This window comes from Chelonoidis abingdonii, chromosome 15 (assembly GCF_003597395.2).
Source record: "Chelonoidis abingdonii isolate Lonesome George chromosome 15, CheloAbing_2.0, whole genome shotgun sequence".
Taxonomy (NCBI): domain Eukaryota; kingdom Metazoa; phylum Chordata; order Testudines; family Testudinidae; genus Chelonoidis; species Chelonoidis abingdonii.
The window spans coordinates 23,242,347-23,265,136 of record NC_133783.1 but is presented as its reverse complement, the minus strand read 5'-3'; the positions used below and the strand labels follow the sequence as shown (position 1 = coordinate 23,265,136).

The window sequence follows — 22,790 nt, the reverse complement described above, 5'->3', positions numbered from 1 at the left end:
GTGGGCAGAAGAGGGGAGAGGTACAGGTACAGTGTGGGGCTGCTTGGAACAGTTGCTCTCCCCTGGGGCCACGATCCTGCTCCCCAGGAGGCCCTAGTGCGTTTGGTGCTTGCTCACTGAGTCAGACAAAGAACCCCCTCTTCTCTTTTCCCTTCCCCGCCCAGCTCCCCCAAGCCATCGCCAGCTCAGTTCCTCCTCCACCCCCCCACACCCCGAAGTCCCGTGCCCAGCTCTCCCCCCTGAGCTCAGCTCCCCGCCTCTCTTCCCAGCCTCTGGGTATCCCCCCAGCTCTGTTCCCAGCCTTGCCTGTCTCCCCCCTGCTCACTCACATGCAAACTTTCATTCTGGCCCCGCAAGGCCCTGCCGGAGCTGGAGACCTTAGCCGGCCACCTGAGGAGGGAATGGGGGGAGGGGAGGGGAGGGGCCAGGGCGTTGGGTCGGGGAGAAGCCTGCTGGCCCCATGTGGGGAAGGGGCAGGAGAGGAGAGGAGTCTGCACCATAGTCAGTGAGGGTTGTGCTCCAAATTTTCGGGTGCCCTACGCAGCTACGTATGCCTAAGGACGGCCCTGGATACATACTTTTACTAAAGATTATGCACTAGATACAGCTACTAGGTCTAATGCACAGTTTGGCAGGGCTGTTCTCCAGTATCTGTTTAATTACAGTACCATGTCAGTATCTGGTTGACTAAACTATCGCAAGAGTGGGAATATGCAGAGGACACTCAAAGAAGAAGGTTACTTCAAGATGGACTCTGCATATTCATGTGCCCAGCCTGCCTTCCCCTCTTCTGCAGAGTCCTAATTAAGCACAGCTCTGCATTAGTGGTGGAAGGACCTGAGGCAGTACTGACACACCCTCTGAATGTGCTAGAACGTTGAGGGGAGGGGCAGGAAGGGGCACTCGAGTACTAAGGCACTGCTTACAGTGCACTGCTTACAGCGGTTCCACCGTTCAGCTACACCAGTCAGCACATATTCCAAGAGATTGGACACGCTCAGTCCATCCTGAAGAACTTCAGTTACAAGAAAGTAACCTTCATTTCACTCCGTTAGACTGCACCTCTCATCCCTTTATAGGTTCATGATAGCAGTCCCAGGATGCTGATTCTAGCAACATGTAAGCTGAGAAAAGAGGGCATGCCATTCTTTATCCAAGCACAGTCGGAAAGCAAGGAAAGCCCATATGAAGCTGTTCCTCCTCAGGAGACCAAGCAAACCTCTTCTCACACAGATAGGAAGGCTGTAGCCAGGTCTCAACCCTCTGGTCAGTCTCTCTCTCTATTAGTGCCCCAATGAGTCATGATTCCACCCCAAGCTCCTGAGCCACATTTATTCAACAGCCCCATTTGCCTGCCACTACGTTGGTGCTGACCTCTTCTGACAGGGACAGAAAGGAGCACTTGGTGTAGTCCTAAACCTGAAGGTACCAGAATGCCACTGACTAAAAGGGGCAGAAAGCAGGGGATGAGGTGGGGGGTGGGCAGAAAGAAGAAGGGGAGATTATACATTGGTGGCATAGAGAGTAAAGCGTGGGCCTGCCTAGAGCTCAGGCTACCAGAGTCTGGTGCAGGGGGCTAAGGCCAAGGGCAGAGCTGGGAGGTGAGGAGCAGGTACAGTTAACTCAGGCTGGTCCAGGTCATGCCTCCCCAGGGAGTTTACCCAGTGTGATTCAGAATCCTGGAGAAGTTTCTCCTGTTTGCCCCCTGGAAGTGCTGTCTCTAGCTCCTGGCTCCAATTTCAGCTGGTGTCCAGAGAGACTTCCCCTACCTTCGGTTGGCAAAACAACCCAGCAAGCAATTCTCAGACAACTACAAAATGGTCTGTCAAAGACCCGGTCCTACTCAGTCTATTGCAAGTAGGAATTCCCAGAAATAGACCTGTCATAGGCCAGAACAAGAAGTGTTGGACATGTTGCTCCAGAGGGTTTCCACCCAGACTTCCTAACAGATGTCTTCCTCCTTCCCTGGACACCAGGACTGATGTACGTCTTTCCACCAATTCCCATGATACTGAGGAAACTGAGACAAGATGTAGGACTGGTCATTATGATTGCTCCAGCATGGGCCAGACAGTTCTAGTATTCAGATCTGATGGATCACTCAGCCCCCTAATCATCCTACTGGCCTTGCCTGACAGTCTGACAGAAAAATGGTCAGATTCAACACCCAGACCAAGCTTTATTACACATAACAGCCTGGATGATGTACACCAAACAAAACTGTTCAGTTGAGGTTCAGACATTCCATTCTAAAGCAAGAAATCTTTAGCCAGACTGAATTAAAAGGCTAAATGGAAGAGATTTCCTATTTGGGCATCTCAGCACCAGCTTTCTCCCTGGTGTAAGCCTGAAGGATGTGTGTGTGTGTGTGTGTGTGTCAATTTTTATGCATTTGCTGAGGTGCCAGTTAGACTTTAAAGCTGAAATCTAACAAACTAGGTTTGCAATTGAATAAGTGTTTATAACCACAATAGAATGGAATCTAATAGGATAATCCCTTTTATTTAGTTTATTGAGTTCTAACTCTGGGTTCTTTTCAGGTCAACTTTTATCTTGAACAGTATATCTCAAATCAGGACACTTTCTTATTCTTAACCAACCAACAATTTATGAATTCAGCCAGAATCACATTAGTATACAATCAACAGTTCACCACTCCAGTGCAGACACAACCAATGTTCTAGGTGTGTGTAAGCAGAGTCAGGATGAGCTCTACCCTGACATCTGGTGGTGAATTATGGGGTGTGTGGAAAGAATCTCAAGGAGTGTGGAAAGGAATTCCAGATATTTGCATTGGCACACCCTCCCCACCTAGCATAAGCCCACAGCAGCCTGGGATGGTTATTTTGACAGCTGGGATCCCCAATTTCTTTGTTATTGGGGCAAGAGAAAAAAAAAGTGCTGTCACCCTAATTATGTGAATGAGGAACTATGAGACTGCTTTATGACAGAAATGACTCAACCTCAATTAAGTAGTACTTGCTAGACAAGGGACATGGGTTCCAAAACCCAGTGAATTGAGAGAGGTTGGGGACTGGTGTGTGTACCTGATGGTATGGGCCCCTTTTGAGGGCCTAGAACACCAATTGCACATCCTTTTTCCACTGTTAAAGAGTAGGGCTAATTTTGATTCCATTAGGAGTCCATCTAAAGGCTGCTGAGCTGAATTCATGTTGGGCCAATAGTGCACCAGTAGTGGGGCTCCCCTACTATGAGCTGAAATTGCTAAGAGTTGAAATCACTAAAGAGCTGGAATTACTGAGCTGAGTGCTGTGCTAACTAGTGGGGGAGCCTGAAGACCTATCGGTAAGCAGCTGGCAGAGCGGAGCAGTTTGCAGTATGTTGGAGCAGCCCATGGAACAGTGAGCGGAGTGGAGCGGTTTGTGGGGATGGCTGAAGTGGGTCGTGGGTTGGCTGGAGGAGCGGCACAGCTGGTGAAGCGAAGCGGGTTGTGGTGAAGGCTGCAGCAGAACTCCATGGAGAGGCAGAGCAGTTGGCCTTGGCCCACGTAAGGTGCCCCTTACCACTCTGTGTGGGCCCCCCCACCATTTCCACCCAGGCTGAGGGGGGGTAAAACTCTTCAGGTAAACTTTTGGACTCTAGGGTGGCACTGACCAGAGATATTTGGGTTGTTGGACTTTGGGGTGATTGGACTTAAGACCCCAAAGGGGAAAGGAGATTGCCAAACGTACTTGGAGGTGGGTTTTTGCTTATGGTTTGTATTATAATCCTGTTTGTGGTGTTTCTCCAATGTGATGTCGCATTGTTTCCCTCCTTTATTAAAAGGATTTTGCTACACTCAGACTCCGTGCTTGTGAGAAGGGAAGTATTGCCTCCTGGAGGCACCTGTGAGGGTGGTGTGTAAGTGTCCCAGGTCACTGGGTGGGGGCTTGAGCCAGTTATGCATTGTGTTATTGAAACGGAACCCCTGGATACTGAATCTGGCCCTTTTTGCTGCCAACTCAGAGGGGCAGAAGGGTTATATGTGTACTGCATACAATACAGTCTTGCAAAGCAATTATCACAGAATGGAGTTGAGGCTTAGTAGTTATACTAAAGAACAATGCAAATTACCAAGATTTCTTATGACATTGACTTATGATCATCAATTCTTTAGTACCTAACACATCTATCACATTTCCAAGGATGCATTTGTCTTTAAGACACTTTTCAGAGTGTGGTTACTATTGTTTGAATGGATTGGTCCAAAAGAGACAAATTGAGAATTTCAAAGCCAATTTCTTGAAGTTATTGTTTTCAAGCTCTCTTCAATTTGCTTGGATTTATACAGGAGTTAAAATCTAAAATATGGCTACGTAATGTCTCACTGGAAGGCGTAGACTTAGCAAGATAACCTATAGTTATTTTTATTAAAGAACAGAAGGGGAAATACAATATGTGAAATGAAATCTCACCACTTCTTATCCTCTTAACCCTGGGTTGAGGGAGAGTTCTTTCCATATAGATAGGCCAGGTGATGGTCACACTTCGGATTCTGCAGCTGGTTGTTGAATTCAGTCAGCTCTCAAGTTGCATGTAGTTATTTCAGTTTTATCTCAGGTCTTATTGCAGGGGACCACTCTCTGATTTCTATAGGATTCTGGCCAAGTGAGTGCTCAGTTTTCAGCTCAGTTTCTCTGCTGCTTCCATTGGTATCCAGTAGATGGCGCAGGTGTACAACCAATTTCTTCAAGCCTTTCTCTTATCGGAGGCTTTTTATGTTTGATTAATTTCGAGGATTGCATTTCATTATTAATCCCTACTGGCAAGCTGGATCCCCTCTTTTAAGCAATTTCACTTATTGTAAAGTTATATGCTGGTTTATATATTTCAATATTCCCTTTTTCTTGTCCCAGACAATTCCTGTTATTTCCGGAATGCAACAATTATTTACAATGAAAACCAACAAACTCACTTATATCTTTTAAATTTGGCAGACATATGCCATACATTTTTTGATTGTACATAAGCCTTTCACATTATTTGGGACTTATAACTGAACAAGAGGCATCATCCATGTATAGAAGGATGTAGAACTGACTCACGAGGCAAAGAAATGGCAGCTTCTCATTGGGGATGAAAGACATATTATCCATGATATATTTGATTTACACAAAAACAATATATAGTTAATAATTTGGGGGTGAAAACATGTGACTTGGATTTCTTGGGATAGCAGGTAGTTTGCCCAATATGACCTTCAATTTTAAGCCAGTCATTTCAAGTTTGCTTAACTTACAGCTTGCCCACCCATCAGGAGCGATGGAAGCTCCCCATAACTGGAGGGGCCATTGGCACCCAAACCATGACCCCCATACTTCCCCTTCTCCCGAAGCCCCCACCTTTGTGCTGCCTCTTGTCTCCATGCCCCTGCCTTTGCACCGCCTCTTCCCCCCAAAACTCTACTCGCTCCTCTCCACCCCTTCTTCCTCCATCGCTTGCCCTTATGGACAGTAAAAAGTGATGGCGCCATGGCCCTCTGCCCCTTCCCCCCATTTTGGTGTCCCTGCCACCCATCCCTCAATCCACTCAGAATGTGCAATGGGCCACTGCCTAGGAAATCAGGATGTCACCCTTGATAACCTGGAGTTCTTTTTAGTTAAGTTGGGAAGGAGAAAGAGGTGTTATCTATAAGCACATTATGAAAGATTCTTGCCTAAGTGATTAACAATGCTTTCATTTAGCCATTTTAGTTTTATTCTTGGGGCATAGGGACTCCAATCTTGGCTGATTTGTGGGTCCTTAGCATAGATGTTGACTCCGTGGATGCTCCGGGGCTGGAGCACCCATGGAAAAAAAATAGTGAGTGCTCAGCACCTACCAACAGCACTGTGCATCAGCTTCTCCCTCTCCATCCCCGTGGGGACCCCGCCAAGCAGCTCCTCCACCTGCTTCCCAGCACCTCCTGCCCACCGTGATCAGCTGTTCAGCAGCATGCAGGAGGCACTGGGAGAGGGGTGCGCTCAGGGGAGGGTGTGGAATGGGGCAGAGCAGAGGTGAGGGCTTGGGAGAAAGAGTGGAGTGGGGGCAGGGCCTGGAGCAGAGAGTGGTTGTCAAGCACCCCCTGGCAATTCACAAAGTTGGTCCTTAGACAAAGTGTCTCAAAAGATGTGAATGTTTTCTTATTGCCTTTACTTCCTAGGTGTATCTTATTTTGGGATAAACAGAAGTGGATAGCTTATTAATCATTTTTAAGGCATATTATTCTATATATCTCTTATACTTATCATCACCAATTTCAGCAATACTGGAATATTTGCTAACCCTGAAAGAATCTAGGCTTTCCATCAATTCCATAAGGGTCAATTTGCACTAATATCTGTCCAAAGCCATACTGTTTTTTCCCACTCTAGAGTGGCAAGATTCCTTTAGGGCCTCATTCTTGGGTCTTCACTGGGTTCAGGAGCCCCTTCCCTTCAGAAACTCTATACTATATCAGTTGGGTTGATGGATCCTGCCTCTTTGAGCCCTTAGCAACCAGTACCCTATACTAGCTTCTCCATACCACCAATCAGGGAAGTCTGCCTTTTTAATATCCATTACATCAACTTGAAGGATAGAGGAGATTTAGGCCTTCATGGCAGGTCCCCCTTAAACAGTGTTTAATAAGGAGAGGGTCACTCTCAGACCTCACCCCAAGTTTGTGCCCAAGATTGTCTTTGTATTCTGTATAAATCAAAGCATTCACCTCCTGGTTTTCTTCCCTAAGCCTTACTCAATCCTTCGGGAAGCTGAACTTCACACACTTATTGCAGTAAGGTTACCATCTTTTTACATCTACAGGAAACAGTCATGCAAGAACATGCTGAGGCTATTTGTGGCCTTTGCTGACAGAGTTAAGGGGCAAGCTATAGCCTCACAGAGGTTATCTAAGTTGGTCTCCAATTGTATAAGGACATGTTATGAGTTAGTCAGGTTAGATTCACCTAGCCGCATTAGAGCTCATTCCACTTGAACTCGGCCTCTGCAGCCCATTTAAGGAATGTCGCTATACCTGAAATTTGTAGGGCAGTTATGTGGTGCTTTACAAGACACTATTCTTTAACAGAAACTTCCAGACTGGGTGCCTGTTTTGGTAGGGCTGTCCTGCAGTCATTGTTTAAGTAGGGCTCCTTGTACCTGCCTCCAAGCAAATAGGCAACTACACAGTAGAGTGGAATCCATATGAACAATCACTTGAAGAAAAGAGAATGGTCACTTACCCTGCAGTAACTGGTTCTGTGAGATGTGTCGTTCACACGGATTCCATGACCCACCCTCCATCTCTGTTACTACAGAGTTCTACCCTGCTGGGTTTCTGTATTGATAAAGGAACTCAGGGACAGTTGGGCCCCTTTGCCCTTTATACCCTCAGATATGGGGGACAGGAGGACAGTTAGGGCACAAGTGTGGCCAAAAGAACCAGATCTTGTATGCACAGGGAACATGTACACCAAGCAGGGCCAGTGCAACTATTTAGGAGACCCAGGCAGTTGCCTAGGGCACTAGGATTTGGGGGGCGCCATTTTCTTTGGCAGCAACCACGGCAGCCGGATCTTCGGCCACCCCGGTTGCTGCCGGCATTTAGGCGGAGGGAGCTGGGGCAGGGGAGCTCGGGGAGGGCCATCTGCAGCAAGTAAGGGGGGGGCAGCACAAAGGGGAACTCTCCACCCCAGCTCACCCCTGCCCTGCCTCCTCCCCGAGCATGCCATGGCTGATTCACTTCTCCCACCTCCCAGACTTGCGGCGCCAATCAGCTTAGGCGCCGCAAGCCTGGGAGGTAGGAGAAGTGAAGCAGCGATGGCGTGCTGGGACAGGAGGCGGGGCAGGGGTGAGCTGCTTCACTTCTCCCACCTCCCAGACTTGCAGCGCCAATCAGCTTAGGTGCTGCAAGCCTGGGAGGCGGGAGAAGTGAAGCAGCAATGGCGTGCTCGGGATGGAGATGGAGCAGGGGTGAGCTGGGGTGGGGGTGGGGTACCTGAGGGTGAGGGATGAGGAGCTGCCATGGGAGGGGGGGTGCCTCAGGGAGGAGGGGGAGCTGCCACAGGGTGGACGCCTCAGGGCAGAGGCACGGGGGGAGGAGGGCGCAAGGTGGAAGTTTCGCCTAGGACGCGAAAAGTCCTTGCATCGGCCCTGACACCAAGAGTGGAATTCATGTGGATAATACATCTCAAAGAACCACAGTTACTGTAGGGTAGGTAACTGGTCTTTATTTTACCTATTTGTTTTTGATGAAGTTGAAATTAAAATGATCCTGTAAGAGGGCGTTATAGATCTTCTGTGGAGTAATGCAGGTATTGAAACCCAGTTGAGAGATACTAATCAAGTCCTGCTGATTCTCTAGGGCATATGTGGTTTGTTAAACTCTAGCCTGGATATAACAGAGTTGGGAGTTGTCCTCTGGACAGAGGAATGTAGGATCTGGAGCAGAGAAGTCAGAAAGGAGGAATCCTAGGAACACCCAAAAGGAGACAAAATTGTCTGGCAGATAGGACGCTGGACTGCAACTCTAGGTTCTTTTCCTGCCTAGGTCACTGACTTGTTTTCTGATCTTTGCAAGTCACTACATCGCTCTGTGCCTCTGTTATCCCTGCCACTATTTGTCTGTCTAATCTACCTAGGTTGTAAACTGTTCAGGGCAGATACTGTCTCTTGTTATGTGTTTGTACAGTCCCTAACCCAATGAAGTCCTGGTATCAGGCAGTCTTTAGGTCCTACTTTAATACAAATAATCTAAATAATCCAAAAAGCCTTGAACAAGAGTTTATTTTAATACCTCTTTATTAAAGCCAGAGCCCAGAAAAAGGTGAGTTTTGACTCTGGACAGTGTGCACTGCCTTTGTTTTGGAGCAAAATGGGAACACCACATGATTTATGGCTTTTTGGTTTCTTAACTTTCTATTTCTGCACCAGCTTCCCCAATTATATAAGCACAGCTTGGGCAAGTGTTAGTTACCTGAATTTCTGCAGATGAGACAGCAGTAGACAATCCTGTGATTTATTTATTTGTTTCTTGCAAAATGGTTTCATTAAAAAAAAATCTTGGAGTGCTGAATTTTTAATTAAAAAAATCTTTAGTTATTTACAATATATAGAGCATTTCCCACAATCTCATAACATTTGTAAGGCATGCCAGTGAAATTTGGGTCCTAAGCTACTTGAAAGTCCTTCTAAACAACATATAATAATTACATAATTTGAAAAGTAATTAAAAAGAAAAACTCCTCCCAAAATTGAAACAAGATATGTAAATAGTTTTATGATTTATTAGTTAGATCAGCTGCTGTTTACAAATGATAGGAAAAAAATATAAGTAAACATTTACTTTACAAAAGGAAAAAGGAAAGTATTTACAACATATGTAACAAACACAAATAGTACAGGAATACATACAGCACACTAATTGAAATGGAAATCCCCACCGCTGCTCTGACACTGAGGAGTAAAGTTTCAGCATGATGCATGGGAATTAATTGGACTTTTCCAGTTATGAAGCCATACTCATGGCTCCATATTTAAGGCTGAGACCAACAATCCATTCTAAGTCCTCTTTTTGACACCTTGTACTGAAAATTTTCAGAAAAATCTCCTTTGTCCTGGAAATTATCGTATTTATTTTTAAAATTAAGTGAAATGGCTAAGCCATTTTAAATAATAATAATATAATAATATATAGCTCTTATATAGTGCTTGTTATTCATAGATCTCATAGCATCTTACAAGGAGGTAAGTACCATTATCCCCACTTCATGGATGGAAGTCCTTTGACTAAATCTTTATTCCCCCATACATACTGAATATTTAAACCTTTAGTCTCTGATTTTTACTATACATCATATAGTAGATAGGGCACTGGACTGTGACTCTGGGTTCTTTTCCTGACTAAGTTACTGACTTTTTGTTAAATGTTGAGTCGGTAAGAAGCGTATCTATTTATTAAAAACCAAACAAACCCTGTCGTACATATACTGGGAGATTTTTAAAATACAATATTTCAAATTCCATGGCCAAGGTCAACTCCTAGAGATGTAGTTCAGTGTCTATTCCTTCAAAATGTCATCTGTACTAGTCTAGAAAACCCTCTTTAAAATGTTCAGCCTGGCATAATAATAATTCTGAATAATGTTCTGAATTATAGAGATTAAAAGCAAAACATAAATCAGTGCTCTTACATCATCAAGAAGAAAAACAAAGGCTTGATTTGGCTGAAAAAGCATATAATAAGGTAGTAAAGGATATAGAAAAAAATAAACCTTTGCTCTCCTCCTACTAGCTATTATTTAAGTAAAGAATCTGTATTAAAGCTTAGACATTTCTAGCTATCTGAACTAATTCAAAAGGAGCGAAAATCACCTCTCTAAATCATCATAATTATAAGAAAGTTTATCATTAATAAAAAGTATATTACAGAACTTACAATGCTAGTGTATTCCAACATCTAACATACAAGCTGAAAACTTCAGTGTACCAAAAGTAAAAAGTATATAAAGATTTAAATGTCTTAGAAATCAATTGATGTTTACAAGAAATGTGTAGAAACAATGCCCCATCACAACATAGCCCTAATTCATCATTTTAATACAGGTACATTTAAATATTGTACATTCTATTAAAAAAAAGGTGAAACATCTCTTGTAAGAGTTAAGAAAACTAGATATGTAACAAATTGCTTCAATAAATAATTCTCCTGCACAGATTAATTCTGTAATTAACATTTGACTGACATTAGTGGGTTGAAAAGGAAATCACTGACTTTTAACTGCAGGAGACCCAAACTAGATTAATTTGGAGCCCAAAAGATGTAGTAATAATAAACTGCAGCAGTGCAAATGATGTGACTATAATTTATACTACTGAAAAATACAATGATATTTTTTCTATCGCTTCTGGGACTGTAAAGGTTGAAGTATGTCATTAGGTGGATGAGACCTTAAACACCAAGGCCCTGTCGGTTCTGCATGGATATTAAAGATTCCATGGCAGGTGGATCTTTCCCATTTTTCTTGGCCAAAATATCCCCTCCTTACACTGTTGTGCAGAGTCTGGTCTACCAGTTGCCAATCTGGGGGTTTATCCTGCGCCATTGAAGTCAATGAGAATTTTGCTGAGTTGGGCCACTGGTTCCTATTCTCCGTCAAAGAGGTGACTGCATGATTTCTTTGTCTATAGGACAAAGATCTGTCTTAACTTATCCTGTTTAAACATGGCAATTTAAATTCAAAGTAAATGGTGGGACAAGATGAAATAACATCTATTTGGCTAGACAAATGAGAAGAATGATGGAAAGAATCTGTCATTCTGTAACACATGTTACAGAGGGCTCAGTCTTGCAAGGTGCTGAGCACTCTGGGGCACTTTGGCTCCAGTCCATAGTTATCTTTAAGCATGTGCTTAGTTCTTTGATGGAATGGGGCCAGAGTGCTCAGCACCTTGAAGGACTGAGCTCCAAATATTTCTCAAATTTTCATCTTCATTGATGTAGCATTGCTACACACTAGTTCTGAAGGTCCATAGTATTATGGCATGGATGTACTCCAAAAGGAGTCAAATGTAACTGAGAGACCGGGGCGAAATTCTCATGCCCACTCCAGCACCTTTACACAGGATAAACAGGCCAGAGTGGCATAAAAGAGCTTTAAAAGCCCTGCAGTCTTCTAAGGACCCTCTCACAAGCCTTGGCATAAGGGTATGCTGGGGTTGGGCTGACGCAGGAGGAGGGTGGCTGCAGAGCTACAAGCTGGGCAAAAGGATGCAAAGGTGGCCAAAAATCACCATAACCACTCCCCCCGCAGACCTCAAGTTCTGTGATGCACCTGTTAGACATGAAGCATAGACTCTTACCCTGTTATCAGTGATTGGGATAGCAGAGGTACATTCCATTTGTGGTCTCGGGATCATTGTCATAGTAAGACTAGACACTTGTCCCATACTGAAGATAGGGAGGCAATAGATAATCTAGCAATTAAAGTAAGGGCTATGGATTTTAAGTAAAAATGTGCTTTGTTCTGAAAGTCTCATCACATGAGAAGGATTACACTGCTCTGTTATTGCTTTGTCCATTATGTGTAACAGCAGGGAAAACATGAGCATTTGCAGGAGAGTGGAGGGAGGATTTATTGAAGCAGTTGTTGAGATGTTACTGTGAGAAAACAATGGAATTATCGCAAAATGGAATTCCACACTCCCCAGCATGCCCCAAGCCAGGGACACTGTATCTGCACACAGAGCCATGCAAAAGAAAGGAAACATCCAATATAATCTTTAGAAGTTTCACCACCATACCACCACCATCTGACCTACTGAAATCTCAAAATGACATAAATTAAAAAATACAATGATCTGTGGTGAAAGTACTTTTCAAATGACATTTTTAATGATTTTAAGCAAGTCTGTGTCACAAAGAACCAAATTTGTACAATTATTTAATTGTGACCAACAACAATAAAAATCATAAACTAGTTGTAAAGCTAAACTGGTCTTTGTTTTCTAGTATTTTAAACACTAAATAAAAAAAACTATAAAAACTGTACCATCTTTATTGATGTTTTGGTTTGATACTTTCATCAGATCAAAATATCTGATTATAGAGAGGTAAAGGTTGGAAAACAATGTAGCAGAACGGATAAGGTAATGGGAGGGAGAATAAAACAATGAACAAGATGTTGCAAGAAAAGATGATATGAAAGATGAAATGGAAAGAAAGAAGCAAAGAAAGAAAATCATGAGAGACAAACAGAATGAAACAGTAAGGGACATTATAGGGAAATGATTCAGAGAACAAAGAAATAGAAAAGAGACAGAGTCCCTGATCCAGCAAAGCATGTAACCATGTGTTTGACTTTAAACATGTGAGTAGACCCACTGGATTCAAGTTAAGCATCAATTTAAATGCTTTGCTTTATTGGGGCCAGGGAGAAGAAAGGGAGAAAACAGGATAATTTTAGAAGGTAACTACCTACATCCTACTGTTTTCAAGTCATAACTGAAAATTTGTTTCTTTTTAATCAGCATTTCAGATATTCCTAATGAGTCTGAGATTCCATAGAACACTAGCAAAAATAACACAGAGAAACCTTCAAGACCACCTTCTTTAAGATAGACCATCTGGTATGAAAGGAGACCACTTTTTGTCATCTGGTCCCTAATATATTCTTGTTTTTATTTTTGAAAATGTAAATACAGTGTTTTAGAGAGACCATTTGTATGAGAGGTCACTGTTACCTGGTCCCCACGGGTGGCCTGTGTGGATATATTTCTTTGCACTGAAAATTAACATGTCAGTAAAAAGCACCAGTTTGCTAATGAACTGGGGAAAAACAGGGCAAATATGTCCTTAGGAACTTTGGAGTGGGGACTATTTATAATCCTTATATTCCAAAGTCCCACGGAAAGTACTCCTAAAAGAAAACACAATGAAATAAAAAAGAGCAAATGTATTGCCATAATAATATTAATAACAGAAAGAAAAGTGATATTAACATTATCAAACTATAAATATAACTTTTTTCTTTAAAAAACAAAAGGCACACCGCCTGCAGTTCTGGTCAGGTTCTTACACCCCGAAAAGTAAAAACTACAAATAAAAGAAATTAACCCCTTCATTAACCTGAAGATATTTCTCTCCTTTGCTAATACATTTATTGCACAGTCTGTGTGACTGATATACTTCTTAAAGAAATTTTGCATCACATGTTCTTTAAATATTTCCTGTCCCCTTCATCCTTGAATTATTTTGGAAGTAGACTTTCTCTGAAAAGGTTCTGCATAAGGATGAGAAGAGGTGGATACTGTATAAGATCTCATAGTCAATATGACCTATCATCTGTTTAAAGCTTTTGCTGCCTGATAAAGGCTCTTCATCAGGGTGGATTTAATCCACTGGGACTGCCTAGAGGCAAATTAGGATAATCACAAGTGTGCCTTTCCTGTGGGCATTCCAGTATTCCATACAATTTCCCCTACAATGACAAACGTTGACAGGTTTGTGTTCTCATTAGTTATTTCAGGACCTGCTCTCTGTTCAGACTGATATTGCCATACTGTGTACATCCCTGTTTATGAAGTTATCCTGAGACATAGCAGCTAGAGTTAGGACCAGAGTGGGAAGCATCTATTGCCCTTCAAATTACAAGTAAGTCTTCTGTATTCCCCTTGTTGAAAAAGCACTGGAACGTTGCTTTCAAAATATCTTGGATCATTTAGTACAGGGGTTCTCAAACTGGGGGTGGGGACCCCTCAGGGGGTCACAAGGTCACTACATGCGGGGGTTGCGAGCTGTCAACCTCCACCCCAAACCCCGTTTGCCTCCAGTATTTATAATGGAGTTAAATATATTAAACAGTGTATTTAATTTATTAAGGGGATTGCACTCAGAGTCTTGCGATGTGAAAGGGGTCGCCAGTAAAAAAGTTGAGACCCACTGATTTAGAAACTTGAGTCTCAGCAACTCCAGAATGCTTTGCTGCCATGTTTGTAAGAATAGTGCCACTAGATCATTGGTTATGGAACTCTGAAGTGGGCTTTTTAACACTAATCATGATTCTTAAACCTATGTAATGGGATCATTAATTTTCCTGGTGAGTTACAGTCCACCACATCTCTCAACTTCAGATCTTAGCAGCCAATCACATGGAGATAGATGATAACAAAAGGTGCATTTTAGCTGAAAAGCAGTTAGTAAAACACTAATAAAAAACAAATAAACCCCAAAGTAGGCATGGTAGTGTCAGCTGAAGTGAGAGACGCTTGATATGGGTATATGTAAAAGTATCATATTTCTGGGATTTATTCTGATAAAAAATAAATTACGTTGGATTTGATTTCTGAACTACAACATGAATTGCTAGCCTGTTACCCAAATCAGCCTGATTTTCTCTAGTGATTAAAATAATGTAATGCATTTAGCAAAGCAATTAACATGCTTAACTTTAAGTATACGAGTAATCCCATTGACTTTAATTGGACTACTCCTATGTAAGTGCTTTACTGAATTGGGGCATTAGTGCACTCAGTGCAATATTTGTACTTATTTTATAAATTGTAGCTCCATTGTTTTATTGCAGGAACTCTATAGTAGAGATACTCCATACAAATATATATGATTAGAGTTTCTTTCACTCTCAGTAATAGGAATAAAATAGGGGATGCTGTACTTGTGTGGTACGTGTTGTGAGGCATCTGAGGTTCTGGTGTTGTACACTCAGAATTTCATATGAAGGGGGAAATGTACTCTGTGACATTTAACTCCTTGCCTAATCTTTTCTTCCCTTTAGTAAATCTGTGTAAAACCCCTTAATATCTTGTAACTGTCAGAAATTGCACCACTGTGATCCTTCCTTTCAATCTTGGAATACTTCTGTTGAAATGTACCCACAGAAAAGTTTACTTAAGCACTTTATCAAGACATCAGAAACATTTCTGGAGATCTAAAGACATCATTCACATTGTTTTGTTCTGGTGTGTAGTGCCAACTAATACTTCCAATTTACATCATGAAAGACTGAAACTGACTGGAACTCCAGTATCCAAAGCAACTGCTTCATGAAAACAGACTTTCATCAAACAGCAGAATTTTTGTCTATTATGCCAGGATATAATGTGACTGTACAAACGGGATAGAAGTTTTGTTTGTGTATGTGCAGAAGATTCATTAATGTATAGCTTGTGGAGAGAATAAAAGGTTATGAAACGATTAAAGATGGAATCATCAAAGGGAATAGATGGAAGTTTGTCATCTCGTAACCAGGAAAGGTAGCAAAGCTTTTACCATGTCCTCTTGGAGCTGCTCCCCAAAATGAATATACAAGTTTTTCTTTAAAGATATGATTGTTCAAGAGAGAGAGAGTTTCCTTCTCGTACTGAGAGAGTCCCACAGAATTATTGTCTATATCTATGTTACACTTACTTTACGTATTGGCTGCTGGAAAACAAACCTAATTCTTCATGCGAAGAGTCTGATGACAAAAATAGAATTTGGGAAAATGACCAGAAAAAAAATGTAATTTTCTAGCTCTGCTGCTGACCTCTGGAAGGAGAGGACAAAAGAAAAACCAAAGCAAAAATGGTTGGTATGCCCATCTCCAGTAGCCACACCACGCATGCTGGTCAAGGACAATACTCTGGTGTGCGTGACTGAAGAATTCCTTCAAACTCCTGGATGGTAATTTGCAAACATCTTCAGCAAATCTTCAGGAAGGATGTTCTTCTCCTTTCATTGTTGCAGTCATCCCCCAAGCTTGTCTCACTTTTTGGCTATCAACCAAGGAGTTTGACCCTTGAAGTGGTAGACAAATGATTTAATATGAAAATGGCCTATCAAAGGTAATACCTAATACTAGCACTGCTTTTTATTGCTCTAGATTTTAGTAGAAATAGACCAAAATCTGAACCTTGAATCCAAACCTTCTGATTTCAGAGTGGTTCAAATTTGATTCCACTGATGACAAAATGCCTCTACAATCTGAGTTCTAGTTCTAATCCAAAACTGTAAGGGTCTGGAATCTTGTGAGAATAGCTGTTCAACCAAAATTTTAGACTAAGATGGTGGAAATATCATGTACCTGATATCTCATGCAGCGCTAATAAAGCAGGACTAGATCATGGCTGGCCCTGTGCTGGTGCACAAGGAGAGGAAGGAGGGCACAGGGAGTGGATCACAATACCAGTTTCTGTAATTCCTGAATGCAAAGGCAGCAGGAGTGTTAGTGATGCCAGCAATGTGAAGTATTCTGAACAGAGTTAGGCCATGCCCCTCCATCAGCTGCTAGTCACGCAAGAAGAAGGCGGCCTAGGAACTTCCAGTAGTGCAGTGTGACCCTTTGAATCTTCCTCTCATCACCAGCATAGCTTTATCTTAAGAAACCACAATCGAATTTTTAAGTTTCTGTTGACTGGCCAAAATTTTTTAGGATAACCAAAGGAGCAAATTCAATATTTTTCCCTTTGCAGAGGTCAATTCCCCTTTTTACTTTGGGAATTGCCTGCTATCTAGGTATCATTGCCTCCTTCTCATTTCTCACATTCTCAGATTTGTGTATACCCTGTAACACTCTTCTACTTTTCCTATAGCTTCTTGTTGTTAACTCTGTCAGACTCTCAGGGACAGATTTTCAAAGGTGTTATGGTTCCTTAAAGAACCTAAGCGAGTTAGGTGCCAAGCTCCCTTAAAATTAGTATTTAAGAGCCAAGTTTTCTTTTAAACTCAAGTCTACAGATCCCCTTTGCCTGGAAGTACTTGCTATTTTTCAGGTCAAGATAAAAATAAAACTAATTTGTAAAGCCGGTGGAATCTACCCAAAGCAAAACCAGGCCCAGTCTACACTACGGAATTACTTTGGTATAAATACATTGCTTAGGGGTGTGAAAAAATCCCCACCCCTGAGCAACATAGTTATACCAACCTAAGCACCAACGTAGACAGCGCTGTGTCACCAGGAGACCTTCTCCTGTTGGCATAGAGCATCTTCACTAAAGCACTACAGTGGTGCAACTGCATTGGTGCAGCTGCGCCAAGCAGCATTTTAAGTGTAGACCTGCCCTCAGTCTTGAAAATTTAAAATGCTTGGGCCTGAACTTAAGCTTTCAGAGGATGTTTGTGTTGCAGGGGAAACACTGGCGAAGAAGGAAAACTAGACTATCCCAGGGAGTAGAGGACTGAACTGAGGAGTTCCTGATACGGAGGAGGAGCACACCAGGTTAATTTCCAAATGGGCAGGGAAGGAAGGCTAAAGGTGGTGCAGATCAGTAGAAAAAACAGAAACCCCAAACTGCTCTCTGCATAGGGCTAGAGGCATTACTAGAAAACACAATCTTTTTTATTTATTTTTTATTTAGGGGGAGACTATTACTATTGGAAAATAATTATATGAGGGGACTCCTTTCAGTGCACGGGACCTGGATGTACTGATCTCTCTGATATTTTACCCCATCACTGCCACTGAAGATTGGGTGTGGGTCAAATTGCAACACAAAAACTGCAGTGACATTTTTAAAATGTGCAGTGACTTCTTTAGGAAACCACAGAGGGAATGGTAAACCCCTGAAAGGCCTAAGATCTGATATCCAGACTCAGTAATTCACAGCCCAGTGATATGTTGGAAATTATTTAAAGAACAGGCCAACCCAAAACTCTGAATGGAATTGTTCAAAGTAAAGCTGAACAAAGAAGTGCCGAGAGGTGCATGAGCTTACAGTTGCTGGGTGTGTGTACTTGCACATTGCTGACTAAAAGGAAGTGGATTCTAGCTGCAGCAATTGGTCTTTGTTTCACCTTTCATTTACACTGGTGTAAAGCAGTAACAACTCTACTGAAGCCACTGGAGTTACACTGGTGCAATAAAGGAGTAAGTGACAGGAACATCAAGCCCATTTTGTCTAGTGCTCCCAAAACCTCTTTCTTTTTTCTACAGGGTTGCCAGGTGTCCAGTTTTTGACTGGAATACCCAGGCAAAAAGGGACCCTGGCGGCTTTGGTCAGCGCTGCTGATCAGGCCGTTAAAAGTCTGGTCAGTGGCACAGCGGGACTAAGGCAGGCTCCCTGCCTGCAATGGGTCTGCGCGGCTCCCAGAAGCAGCAGCATGTTCCCCCTCTGGCTCCTGCATGTAGGAGCAGCCAGGGGCCTCCGCATGCTGCTCCCGCCCCAAGGCCCAGCTCTGCAGCTCCTATTGGCCGGGAACTGCAGCCAATAGGAGCTGAGGGGGTGGTGCCTGTGGATGGGGCAGCATGCAGAGCTGCCTGTCCATGCCTCCGCATAGGAGCCAGAGAGGAGATATGCTGCTGTTTCCAGGAGCTGCTTGAGGTAAGTGCCGCTTGCAGCCTACATCCCTGACCCTCTGCCCAAGCCCTGATCCCTCTCCTGCCCTCCCTACTCCTTGATTCCAGCCCAGAGCACCCTCCTGCAACCCAAACCTCTCATTCCTAGACCTGCCCCAGAGCCTGCACCCCCAGTTGGAGCCCTCACACCACCCGTACCTCACCCCCTGCCCCAGCCCAGAGGCCCTTTCTGCCCTCTGAACCCTTCAGCTCCAGCCCAGAGCCCTCTTCTGCATCCCAAATCCCTCATTCCTGGCCCCATACCAGAGCCCGCACCCCCAGCCAGAGCCCTCACACCCTTCCAGACCCCAACCCCCTGCCTCAGCACAGAGCCCTCTCCTGCACCCCAACCCCTGAGCCAGCCCAGTGAAAATGACCTAGTGAATGAGGGTGGGGAGAGTGAGCAACAGAGAGAGGGGAAGGAGTGAGCAGGGGGCTGGGCCTTGGAGAAGGGGTAAGGTGGGGTTGAGGCCTTGCAGGAATGGCAGGGTAGGGGGCAGGGCAACGGTATTTGGTTTTGTGCGAGTAGAAAGTTGGCAACCCTATTTTACTGTCATGATTTAGCAGCTTCCAAGAGCTCTGGCAACTGCGTTTCAAGGTCCCTGATGCCTCAGACAACAGCTTCCTTCCCCATAAATTTATCAGCTGAAAAACAGCCTGAGAAATAATAAATAAATATCATACTCCTCTAAGCACATGAATTAACTTTCAGTTGCCATGTAAAACAATGTTACTGTTGTAAGTTTTGTTTTCTTTTAGATAAAAAAAAAAATCTGGCCGTGACAAATTCATGCCATGCAACAAAGAAGAATACATTCAGAAAACAGGAAAGGGACAGACAAAAAGCAGACGGTTGTGAATTTTCTTAGGAGTTTGTCAACGCCAGCTGTTTAAGTACAGCTGCCATTTTTAGAAAGGATTGGACTGATTCATCTTGGTTGTTTCTTGGTACGAGGTTAGCAAAGGAATTCCTCTCTAATGCCATAACAACCCTACAAGGACTGAGTTATAGGGTTACTATTAGGACAGAGTTTTATTTTGATTTTTGTACTGGCTGACTTTTTTGTGTCTGATCCAATTATAAGACTAGAATTGGGTAATATCAGTTAGTGTTCAGATAACTGCTGCCCATGCCAGCCACACTCCACAGCTCCACAACCTTGTAACAGGCAGCTGGATTTGAATATCAATGTTTTTATGAAAAAATAGTGCTATACAGTTGTTAGTTCTCATGCTATACTGTTTCAGACTAAAAGCAGCAAAGAATCCTGTGGCACCTTATAGACTAACAGACGTTTTGGAGCATGAGCTTTTGTGGGTGAATACCCACTTCGTCAGATGCATATAGTGGAAATTTCCAGGGGCAGGTATATATATGCAGGCAAGCTAGAGATAATGAGTTAGTCAATCCAGGGAGGATGAGGCCCTGTTCAGCCAGTTGAGGGTGTGAAAACGCAAGGAGGAACAGACTGTGGAATGGCTTGGCCAACTACAAAACCAGCTTTCTCCCTCCTTGGTTTCACACCTCAACTGCTAGAACCAGGGCCTCATGCCTCCTGTCTGAACTACCCATTATCTCTAGCTGCCTGCAAAATATATACCTGCCCTGGAATTTTCACTACATGCATCCAGTGAATGGGTATTCACCCACGAAGTCAGCTCCAAAGTCTGTTAGTCCATAAGGTGCCACAGGATTCTCTGCTGCTTTCACAGATCCAGACTAACACTGCTACCCCTCTGATGCTTGTTTCAGACTAAGTGTCTTAACCCAGGGCAATGGTAGTTCTGTTTAGATGGTAGCTCCATTTGGCAACAAAGAGGAATCTGTTGGCTAAGATAACAAATAGGGAGCCCTCTAGATATGATACATACTGTATACCAGGGCTTTTTTAACTTGCAGTTTCTCAAACCAGGTGTTCACCCTCCTTATACTGCATAGATATGTGATTCTTTTTATGTAAGACTGATACATACAGTACTGCAGGTACTTTGGAGGTAGGGAATTTATAGCAAAATGGTGAGAGACCTGCAGTATTGCATTAAGCAGCTTGATTTCAGTGCCTCTGTTTAGTTTAATTGATGGAGTACACTTTGTTCATCTCCACTGTGATTTTTTTGACACTATTAGCTTCCTTTCTATCCCCCAATTGCAAACTTTATTCCTAGTGTTTCACCTTTCAGACCTGGGCTACAAAAGGGGCACAAGTTTTAGGAATTACATATCCTTTCTTTCCAATACATAATACACACAGTGGGCAAAATTCAACCAAGTCATAAATGAAGTCATTTCAGTGGGAACTGCACTTATCTTATGACTGAATTCGGTCCATTGTGTACAATGTGACATGCACAAGCACGAATGGAGTTTCTATGTTATTAGAATCACAGTCTGGCTTGTGCATAATTATATGAAATTGAGATTTCTGATTTAGCAATCTCTTTCAAGTGGTCTTTATATATGAAGGTCAGTTGCTACACTAGTGTGGCACCCACTGTGTTCTTTTACTGCTTCTGCAACATACACTGTGATGTTCTCTTTAACCTACTAACATAGTTTTATCTGAGTGGGCACCTTAGAATTGAGACATTAATACAAGTAATCCAAGACGAGTATTTAAGACGTGCATATGCAAATTATGATTATTTTCTTCTGCAAATTTGCATGTAACCCTATGATTGACACTAAATGTCCGGTGGCACCTTAAAGACTAACAGATTTATTTGGGCATAAGCTTTCATGGGTAAAAAACGTCACTTGCATCTGAAGAAGTGGGTTTTTTACCCACAAAATCTTATGCCCAAATAAATCTGTTAGTCTTTAAGGTGCCACCGGACTTCTTCTTGTTTTTGTGGATACAGACTAACACGTCTAACCCCTGATACTTGACACTAAATGTGTATTCATATGTACTGTAAGTATTCATTTAGGTCTCTATTCATCAAGGCATTCAAGCAGTTACTTAATGTTAAGAATGTGCATAGTCCAATTGAGTATAATGGGACTATTTGTGCTTAAAATTAGAGAGGTGCTTGAGTTCCTTGCTGAACTGGTGCCATAATCACAAATGCTGGTGGCTACCTGGTAATGTGAGACATACCAGCTTAACTAGTTACAAGAGTTTAAGACAGATTTTGTATGTATGTACATGTTTTGATGCCTAAACATCCTCACTGATGAATGGGCACCTTTGTTAAAATAGCACCGGTAGTGTCCTCTAGTGATGGTTTGGTTGCACTAGGATATGGAAAACTGAGTAAGAAAGTCCTTATGCTCTAAACTGATGTAATAAATAGAAGTCCTTCATTTTAATAGCATTGCTGGCTGCCCCAGGCTTTCCCCAGCAACACCATAGTTTATTCACAAAAAGATAACATTGTCATATTTAATTTTAATAATAAGATCCATAATACTTCAAATATTCTTTACTTCTCCCGATTTGGCAAGGGAAATGACCTTCAGATCTATACAGGACAGTTCCTTTTGGCACCTGAATGCAATAATTTATTAAGTTCCAATACTTATCAAGTGTGCACAAATATCATGCAAATATTACAGCTGGACTTCACAACAATATAAGCATAAGATAGACACAGAATTATATAAAGGATTGACAAACAGAAAAAGGGAAATTTAGTATTTTCTGTACAAAATATATGCAGCTTTTGATAATTTGTAAAATGTATAACTTCTTGGCATTTCAGAAAAGAACATTGTATAAAAATAAATATTCTATGTACAAAACACACACAGGCCAGTCCATGGTTAGAATCATCACTGCAAAAGAAAACATAAACCTGTGTTAGTTTCACAATTCAAACAGCTGCAAGGATTTCTTAATGGAGAGAAACACAGCTGGGGAGACCGTTTTATATGAGCATGCTCCAGGACATACAACAGTTGAGGAAGCAATCAAGAACCTCAGGAATGACCATTTTCATTTGTCTGGTTAGGAAGGAGGGGGTACAATGTTGGATGACTCTCCACCCTCCTCAGCCTGACCA

The 22,790-nt window shown here is 42.6% G+C and overlaps 1 protein-coding gene across 1 annotated transcript in view; it reads right to left on the bottom strand.

Annotated features, from left to right (window-relative positions):
- Window positions 1-16,030: 16,030 nt before the first annotated feature.
- Window positions 16,031-22,790, bottom strand: part of COL13A1 (collagen type XIII alpha 1 chain) — a 160,196-nt gene continuing 153,436 nt past the window's right edge. The window contains exon 44 of the mRNA XM_075072611.1: window positions 16,031-16,252. Coding sequence (XP_074928712.1) covers window positions 16,220-16,252 — 33 coding nt within the window. The 3' untranslated portion in view covers window positions 16,031-16,219. The remainder of the gene's footprint in view (window positions 16,253-22,790) is intronic.